This window comes from Centrocercus urophasianus, unplaced genomic scaffold (genome assembly GCF_019232065.1).
Source record: "Centrocercus urophasianus isolate 14NV4802_14NV808 unplaced genomic scaffold, USGS_Curo_1.0 seq_36, whole genome shotgun sequence".
NCBI classification, from domain to species: domain Eukaryota; kingdom Metazoa; phylum Chordata; class Aves; order Galliformes; family Phasianidae; genus Centrocercus; species Centrocercus urophasianus.
The window spans coordinates 3968544-3978086 of NW_024884933.1; the positions used below are offsets into that span (position 1 = coordinate 3968544).

The window sequence follows — 9543 nt, forward strand, 5'->3', positions numbered from 1 at the left end:
CCCCCCCCCGCCTGCTTCTCTTGGAGTTGCACAATTTCCTCTGCTGCCAAACTCCTGCGGAGGTGGAGGCGGCTCTGCTCCGCCGAGTGAGCGCCGCGTGACAGCAGAGATGGGGGAAGAAGTGGGGGGGGGGGGGGGGGGGGGGGTGCCTGGGGGGAAGGGGGGGGGGGGGATACCGGGGACCCCAGGGTTAGCAGGGCCTGGGCTCAGCGCTTCCCTTCTCCCCAGATCTCCTCCGGGCTCGGCAGGAGGTGGCGGCGGCGGCGGCTGCGCGGAACCCGGGAGCGATGGAAGCTCACATCCCCACTGCCGGCAATTCGTCCTCGCAACGCAGGAAGCAGGGCCTCCCCCAGCACAGGGACAGCCACTTCCCCGACAGGTAACCCACCGCTGCGGGGCTGGGGAGGGGGGCTGCAGTTCATGCAGGTGTAACATGGGGTGTTCAGAAGGCGATGCGCCCACCCTGTGGCTGTGGGGAGCCCAGACCCCCTGCCCGGCTCTGCCCAGAGCGAAGTGGAGACGTTGAAGTTTGACTTTTGTGGCTTCTCCAGATGAGAGACAGAAGGAATGTGCTGGGATGGAAGAAAAAGAGAAGAAATTTCCTTTTATTTTTTTTATTTTTTATTTTTTTTTGAGGAAGAAGGAGGCGAGGCTTCTCTCTCCTGCTGCCAGCAGTGCTGGGAAGCCGGCCCTCCCATCCCCAGCCGTGCCCTCTGCAATCAGCAACTCCAGAGGGAAATGAACTGAGTGCTTCGTGCCTCCCCACCAGAGCTGGGAGGTGGGGATGCTCACAGGATCTGCAGCCTCCGCCTTCCATCCAGAGCAGAGGAATCCCACAGGGCTGGGCGCAGACCTTCCCCTGCCCTTTGGGTCACCCTCCCTCCCCCCCATTTGGATGCCCACAGTGCAGATGCATGAAGCACCCCCAGGTGTGGCCCTTCCATAAGGCTGCTGGGTACCTGTGCCAGCTGTGTGTGCAGCCCTCAAGAAGTCGCCCTATGCTTCACTTTCCCTCATTGTGATCATTTTCCTTGCTTTGAAAGCATACGGTCCAGGAAGGTCCCTGAGAACTGCAGTCAAAGCAGAGCAGCACAAAGCAGGATGTTGGCAGCCACGTGCCAGCTTGCACACAAGCAGAACGAGTTGTGTCAGTGGGAATGAGGCAGGGAAGCAAAGGAAGCACGGTCCAATCCAGCAGCTCCAGGCCTGAGACACCAGCAGCAGAGCCCTGTCTGTGCATCCTGCTCCTGGTGCAGTCTCCTTGGGTGCCTGAGCACCCCAAGAGCTGTTGGGATGCTGCACAGTGCTAAGCAGGAAAGCACTGGGTTAACTCCTGCCATGGGTTAACTCTTGCTGTGGGTTAACTCCTAGCATGTGTCCTGCCTGCAGCTGTCAGCAGGGCACTTGGGCCATGCTCTGTATCAGGGTAAATCAAAGCAGCTTTTGTGCACCTCTGCTTCAGAGGGGTAAGAAATTTCAGAGGTTCAGGTGGGCACTGAGCATTGAGGAGGTGGTGATGGAGGCAGACTGCAGGTGGGATGTAGGCTGCTCCATTCCCAGCAGCAGAAGCAGCTTGGTGGGCGCAGGGCTGGGGTTCCAGGTGGGTTCAGGGATGGAGCTCCTACAGAAGGCAGGTTGTAGGGGAGGGCGGTTGGGGTTGGAGCTAGAAAAAGGTTTGGAAGGAGGAAGGATGGAGCTGGGAGGTGTCGTGATGATGGCTGCAGCCTGCTGCCAGCACAGCCAGCCAGCCCCGAGCTGCGTGCCGCCTGCCTCTTACCTCGGGTTTCAAGTGTCTCTTCCTATCAAACGCAGAGCAGAAGGGAGCAGAGCTCTCATGCCTTCTTATTCCCCCTTCTTCCAGCCGTTCTAAATTTATTTCCACGCCTTGCCGCTTCCAATCTGCGTTCCCAGCCCCGCTCCCATCTCCCAGTGCAGCCTTTGGAGCACGCTGGGAGGATGCGATGGGGTTAAAGCGTGAGGCTCCGATTTAACAGTATAATGTGTAACCCCATAATGACTTTAAATATTGATTATTTGAAGGCCATTAGCGCTTATTGTTAAGGAAAAGTCGATACTTTTTAAGCCTTGCGAACCATTTGTCTCCTGTTAAAGGACATATCAAATTTAGCAGCATGCAGTGCAAATCCCCTAATACTGTGCTCGGGAGGCTCCAGCTGGCATGGCAGGGGGGCAAAGAGGGCTGGGGGCAATATGCAGGAGCACTCTGACGGTCACAGAATTGCTCGTTGCAAAGGCGAGGCTTATCGGATGCGATGGCCCAGGGCTGCGTTGGTGTTCTGGGAGTGCAGCTCAGCCCTTCGTCAGGGAGGCAGAAGAAGAGGAGGAAGGGGAGGATCAGCTGAAGGCTGAGATCTGCCTGAGGGAGGAGGGCGCGAGGCTTTGGCTTTTGGTCTGAGGCTGCATCTCCACATCCCATTGGGGTCCCCGCCGCTGTTGGCCATGTGCATGGCAGCACGGTCCCTCCTTCCCAGCGGAGCATCGCTTCCCAGCCCTGAGCATCTCAGCTCCTGCAGGGCCGGGGGTGGCGCAGCTCCTCATGGAGCAGAGGGGCTGAGCAAGAGCGGGTGTGGATTCCTTTGGGATCACAGCGTGCAACCTTACGCACAAAACCGTCCTCTGGTTAACGCTCTGCTTGCCTCTAACCAGAGAGCCTTCCATTTTCCCCATGCCCAGCCCTGGTCCCCAGCACAGATTGACTCTTCTCAGCTAAAATCTGGGTTTTTAAGCATCTCTGTGGGCAGCCCCGCTCTCCCCACACCGATTCCCCTTCTCCGTGCCCACAGATACGGGGGTGCACGCAGCGTTTGCCTGGCCGGGGAACGGTTAAAAGCCGACTCCGTTCCCTAAATTGCTTCTTATCAAACGAACAGCACGTCTGCCAGCCTCGTCTCCCCATGATTACAGCTAATTACGATCGAACGGACACCTCCTCGCCCCCGTCATGCCGCTTTAATTGTCCGTTATTCATCTGCAGGCTGTCCGGGGTGGCAAAGCACTTGGCAGCCCAGCGACCGAGGCCTCAGCTAATTGTGAGGCCTCGGGGATTAGGGCAGGTGATTACACACTTCATGGTGTAATTACATAAGCATCGCTTGGCTGCTGCCCCGGCTCGGAGCCGAAGGTCACGGCGCTGCGTTACCTGAGATTAATTGGAGCTGCCACCGAAGTGCGAGGTGCTGGCGGAGCGGTTATACGATTAGCATTAACATTTCAGCAGCGACGGATCGATCCGTGGCTCTCCTCCAGACACGGCGAGCTGTGCAATTAGTTTAGAGGAGAGCTAGGGGAGGAAGGAGGGAGGGAAGGAGAGCCGGAGGCGGCCGGGAAAGGGAGGAATTTCAGAGGGCGGCATCCTTCTCTTGCAGTTGGAAAGCTGCAGTGCTGTGCAGCCATCTGCCCGTGGCACCTCACGCTGTGTGCCCTGTTGGCGATCCGTCCCCGCCTGGGATTCTCCCCTTGTCCCACACTCACACGTCCCCATTCCTCCCTGCTGCCTTCCAGTCTCTCCCAAAGCAGATTTTATGGGGAGATGCTGTAAAATGAAAATAAATGGCGCAGCACTTGGCTCTGCCTCTGGATGCCCCGGTGAAGGTAATAATGTTGTAAGTGGCCATCAAAAGGAATTAAGAGACGTGCAGCCGGAAAGCAGAGATTTGCTTGCAGGCTCCCAGGGCAGATTTGACTAATGGAAGAGACCTTGGCTCCTATTCCTTTCTTGCATGTTCTTGTTTTCTCCTATTTTTTTTCTTTGCAAGCAAGCAAGCTCTACCTGCCGTGCTTCCATGCATTGTCCCCTTCCCACCCCTCACATCTCCTCCAGCTCACTGACCGGCCCATCCAGCTCCCAAAGCAATTCTTGGCATGGACTCCACTCCCTGCTTGCATTCCTCTTTTCAAGTTCTACATATGGGCAGTGGACATCTTTTTATCTCAGCCTTGGTGCACAGAAGGGATGCTCTGCCTAAGCCAGCACCCTCCCATCACTGCTTCCAGGTGTTCAGCATGGATTTCTTTTGTTTCCTGCAGGGAGATAACCCACCCACCGCCTCTGCTCTCGCCCCAGAACGCTCCCCATATTGCCCTGGGGCCCCACTTGCGACCTCCTTTCCTCGGGGTGCCTTCAGCCCTGTGCCAGACACCAGGTGAGCACAGCCCTTCCCTGCACAGCCCTCTGGAGAGCTGGCCCTCCTGGGTGAGCCAGGATTGCACGCAGAGATGAATAACCCAGTGTTCTTCTCCCTGTCCCCAGGTTACGGGTTCCTACAGCCGGCACAAGCAGAGATGTTTGCACGGCAGCAAGAGATGCTACGAAAGCAAAACCTGGCAAGGTAAGGAGTACAGAGGGTTGGTGCAGAAGACAAGCCTCCCGTTGCCTTCCACTGCCTCCCGTTGCCTTCTGTTGTTTCCCATTACACTCTCTTGGCTTCCATTACATTCCATTGCCTCCTATTGCCTTCCGTTCCCTTCAGTTGCCATCCATTATTTTCCCTTCTCTTTCATAACCTTCTATTATCCTTTCCCTTTCGTTCTGTTGCCTTCCTTTGCCTTCCCTTCTGTTATTCCTCTTGCCTCCCCTTCCTTTCCTTTCCCTTCCATTACCTTCCATTGCCCTCTGTTCCCTTTGCTACCCTTCCGCTGCCTTGTTTTGCCTCCCGTTGCCTTTCCCCTTCACCTGTGGAATGATGCACGATGCCAGTCTGGAGGAGCTGCGCCTAAGGAGCCTGGCCAGGCGAGACAAATGGCTGTGGGTGTGCAGGGGGGCTGTACTTGAGGCGCCCCCGGGCTCCAGGGAGGCTTAGCAAGCTTTGGAGCCCCCTCTCCCATTTTCCCCCATTTCTCTCCTTGCAGGTTGGAGATGTCGGCTGAGATCATCCGCCAGAAGGAGCTGGAGAACCTTCACCGGCAACGACTGCTGGCCGGTGACCCTCTAAGCCTGCACCCCGGCTTGCCCCCGGACCACCCCGCCCTGCGCAACGTGCACGACATCCCCGAGGGCCACCCGCTGCGGGACGAGCTGTCGCGACGCAACGCCATGCTGGTGCTGCGGCACAACAACGCACCGCTGCTGTCCCTCAACCCCAGCATCCCCAGCAGCTCCACGCCGCCCAAGGAACAGCCGCGGCGGGGCAGCCGGAAGGCGGCACATCACCGTGCCGAGCCGCAGGGAACCAGCGAGGCCAAGGAAGCGGCGGAGCCGAGGGCGCGGGACGGAGCACAGGACTGTAATGACGAGGAGATGAAGGACTCGGAGAGCGACGCCGACGTCAGCGATGAGAAAGCGGAGAGCTTGAAGGCAGAGAGCAGCGGCTCAGCCACGGAGCTGAAGGAGTGCAAAGAGACGGGCAAAGGGTGCGAGGGGGGCAAGGAGCTGGGCGAAGGGACCGGCAGCCAGAATGCGCCCTGCAGCTCCTCCAGCGCTGAGTCCCCCAGCCACCTGCTTGGTGCTGGCATCAACAAGAGCGAGGTGAAGTACCTGCCGCCAGCCTCCATCCCGCCGCCTCAGCCTCTGCCTTTCGGCTTCCCCTACACCATGAGCCCCTACTTCCATGCAGGTGGGTTTCAGGGTGCAGCAGTGTGCCGAAGAGCGGGGCTGGGTGTTGGGAAAAGGGTCTTCAGGGAGGCGGTGGAGTCACTGCCCGTGGATGAGCTCAAAAACCATGGAGATGTGGCACTGAGGGACGTGGCGTTGCATGGGATGATCTGATGGTCTTTTCCAACCGTGATGGTTCTGTGGTTTGATGATTCTGTGAGTGAACGTGGTGATGGTGGTGGGTCAGCCTCTTAGAGGTCTTTTCCAGCTTTACGGACTCTGTGGTTGTGTGTGTGGGCATGGTGGTGATGGGGCAGGGGGGGGATCTTGATGTTTTAAGTGGTCTTTTCCAACCTTATTGATTCTATGGTTCTTCTCTGTGGCTGCGGGAAGCAAACACCTTTTAATGAGCTTAAAGGTCTCCGTTTGCACTGAGGGAAGACAAGGATGGTGATAATTGCCAGCAGGGACAAAGTTGAGTCCAAGCCACACGCACAGGCTGGATAGTGTGATGGATGGAGGCATCTCCCCATTGCAGGGACCTTCACCCGGGGGCCATGGACAGCTTCAGGAAGAGGCAGTGGGAATTCTTAATGGGAACGGCCAGAAGTGGTGTGCTGGGAAGGGAGGAGCTCACTCAGTTTCCAAGCCCAAATCGTTGGGCTGTGTGTGTGTGTGTGTAATCGCCCCCTGCAGCAAACTGCACGGCTGGGACAAGGCAGGGAATCCACCGCACCACCTCTCCGTCAGCCAAAAGCCCGAACCCACCTCAGCTCGCAGCAATTAGCAGAGCAATTAGCAGGAGGCAGCGCGGCGCTGGGGCTCGGCAGGGAGCCGTGCTGCGGGTGGGCTCGCTGCCCCCGGCACCGCCAGTTCCTTAACAGCCATTTATTATCATCGCTTTGCATTTCCATCACCAGCGCTGTCTGCAGGCTTTGGCAGCGATCAGCGTTCCCGATTTCGCTGCTGCTTCGCAGAGCAAGCCCTGGGTCTTTTCCTAAGGGCTCTTTTGCTCCGTGCATCCCCGTAGCAGAGGCTGCAGAGAGTTCCCAGCTCTTCCAAAACGGCTGGAGGAAAAATGACAGGCAGGTCGGCTTTGGGTTGGGTTGCAGCAGGGACACGAGGGCCGTGCTGTGACACCTGTCCGTGGGGCACTGCCTTGGGACGATGGGCGCCGCTCGGTGCCGCACGCTGGGCCCCATCTGCGTGCTGCTCCACAATCCATTACCGCTCCGTCGGCCCATCATTTATCACCGAGGCAGACAGAGGCTTGGCAGGGAACAACGCTGCCCTTCTCGCATCCTCCGGGCCGGCAGCACCCGGTGACATGTCATTATTAGAACAGAAGGTGCATCCCTCCGAGCTGCCCGCTGCCTATTTGTTATCATTGTGCGAGCTGCCAGCACGGCAGAGCAGGGCTGGAGCTGGGCACAGCCCCCAGCCTGGGCACTGAGCTGCTTCTCTGGGTTCTGTGCCTTTTTCCCCTTTTTCCCCCCCTCTCTTTGCTCCCTTCCCCCCCCGTCTCTTCCCTGCAGCTGAAGCACATTGCACACATGCAATGCATTAGCTAGGATTTTTCCTTTCCCTGCCCCCCTTGCTAAGCTGGGGACCTCCAGGAGGAAGAAGCTATGAATTGACCCTGCCCAACGCTTTAATTGACAGGTCATTAAAGATGAATGTGTGGCTGGAGAAAAATATTCAGATTGCAGGCTGGCTGTTGCCCGTGTGGGATTTTAATGATTTATGTGCCTTTCCCCACCCCTCCCTCCCACCCCTGACCCAGGCACTATGGGAGGTCTCTTTCTGGATGGCGATGAGAGCCCAGCACTGGAGGACATCAGCAAATGGACGGTGGAGGACGTGTGCAGCTTCGTGTCCAACCTGGCGGGCTGCACTGAATACACTCAGGTAATGCTCTGTGCTGGGGATGCCATCCGTGCCACCATCCCTGGGGGCACACAGCTCGGCTCTTGGCAGCTTTGCTCGGGCATCGTGGGCAGATGAGGCTTCAGCAACAATACGTAGCTTTGTCCCCGTGGTGGCTCAGCACCCGTGGGACAGCTGGGGAGGACGGCTGCTTTGCTCAGTTTGGGTTTTAGCACTGAAGGGAGGGAGGCTGCTGGCTCCTGGCCACGCTGTCTTCGGAGGAAGGAAACGGGCATATTAAGTTTCGCAGGGTCAAAGAGCAGAAACACACACTGCAGTCATAAGCAGTTTTGCTTGTGGAGCCCAGCGATAAAAAACACGGCCTGCAATCTGATGGAGTGGAAAGCTGCCCTCGCTGTGCTGCTGGGTGATGGCAGTGCCATGTGCAGAGGCTGTGGGATTGGGATGCTCGTGTGGGAAAAGGCCAGGGGGTGCAAGAACCCAACAAACCCAACACAATGGGCATGGGATTGATGTGGCCCAGAACCTGGCTTGCTTAGTTTGAAGGAACAATAAGCCCATGTGTGCAGCCCTTCACAGCACAGAACTCCTGCATCACCTTGCCCACAGAGATAGATGGGGGCAGGTTTAAAAATGCATTCAGATGGCACAGTTGAGCAAGGCTGGGTGCATTAGAATGCGTTCTGTGGAGTTGCTTTTTTATCAGCCAGCAGGGTGAGGGCTGCATGTGCCCACTGAAGGCTGCTGTGCTTTACAAGCCAGATGGCTCCGCTTTCTCCAAACAGTAGGAGTGACCCCAGGGGTTGTCAGAGTGGAGATGCTTTCCTCCTGTGTCTCGTGCATGGATAATGGCCTGCAGTGCTGCTGCTCTGTGCTGAGCCCGGCTCCTGCTCCCTTCCCTGCAGGTATTCCGTGAGCAGGCCATTGATGGTGAGACCCTGCCCTTGCTGACAGAGGAGCACCTGCTGAACAACATGGGGCTGAAGCTGGGGCCAGCACTGAAGATACGCTCACAGGTAGGGCCCCTTCCCCAGCTGCACTCGGTCGTTCAGTCTGGTTTCAAGCAGGCTCATTCCGGCCTCCAAAACACCCCACAAGCTCACCTATCTACCTGATGAGCTTCTCATTGCCTTCCATTAACTGCCAATGGGGAGCTGGCTGCAGAGGACACAACGCACAGGGTGCCATCCCCACAGGGTGCCATGCTGGTAGCTGGGATGGCAGCTTGCACGCAGGCACTGCTCACACAGGGTTTCCCTAACCCACGAGCTGTGCATTTGTTGTATGATGGTAAAACAATAATGGTGAGTTTACTACTTTCCCTACAGCCCTCACTGTTTATGAGGAGTCTAATAAAAAGGTTCTGTGGGCAATTGTTCCCCGTGGGTCAATTCAGCAGGAAATAAAACTCTTATGTTTCTTAAAAAACAGTGGATGCCAAATAGCTCACAGACATACCGAGATTGGATTTGGTAGGGGAGAATGTGAGATACGGGCTGAAGCTAGAGAAACCCTGCTTCAATTTAATCAATAGTGTTTAAAGTTCTATAATAAGGCATGGGGAGCGAGGGGGGGAGCAGCGTCCCGATGCTGCTAACTGAATAATGCCCCAGTTGTCTGGTTGGAGCACATGCCTGTGTTTTTGTTTAAGCTCAAATGTGAACCAGCTGTGTAGGTGCTGGGAAGTTGGGAGGCCTTTGGCCCTTGCTGGGAGGCAAGAGCGGCTGCGGGAAGGGAGAGGCTGCAGGCTCATGGCTTCCTGTGCACCCCATAGCCAGACTCTTTCTTTTTTTTTTCCCCCCTCTTCCTCTTAGAGTTGGTCCTGCTGTGCAGAAGTGGGCACGGACCGTGCTGTAGCCTTCCTGGTAGGTCTGGGGTGAGCAGGAGGAGAGCAGAAGGGTTCTATTGGCCCAGTGCTGCCTGCAGTGACAGCTAGCAGGCTGGTATCCCTCAGCCAGCACAAAGGGAAGCTGCAGGCAGCAGGGAGCCCCGGTAGGAGGGCAGCAGGACCTGCTGTCACCACTACTACCGCCAGCACTGCAGCCTCACCTGGCCAGGTACATGGGCTCCAGCTTCCCCTTACTTGGCCAGGTAGATGGGCTCCA

At 57.2% G+C, this 9543-nt stretch overlaps 1 protein-coding gene across 1 annotated transcript in view; it reads left to right on the forward strand.

Annotated features, from left to right (window-relative positions):
* SAMD11 (sterile alpha motif domain containing 11) overlaps positions 1 to 9543 on the forward strand; it is a 36499-nt gene that overhangs the window by 25051 nt on the left and 1905 nt on the right. Inside the window, exons 5-10 of the mRNA XM_042831417.1 lie at positions 229 to 379; positions 4048 to 4163; positions 4271 to 4349; positions 4870 to 5573; positions 7335 to 7459; positions 8344 to 8454. Coding sequence (XP_042687351.1) covers positions 229 to 379; positions 4048 to 4163; positions 4271 to 4349; positions 4870 to 5573; positions 7335 to 7459; positions 8344 to 8454 — 1286 coding nt within the window. The remainder of the gene's footprint in view (positions 1 to 228; positions 380 to 4047; positions 4164 to 4270; positions 4350 to 4869; positions 5574 to 7334; positions 7460 to 8343; positions 8455 to 9543) is intronic.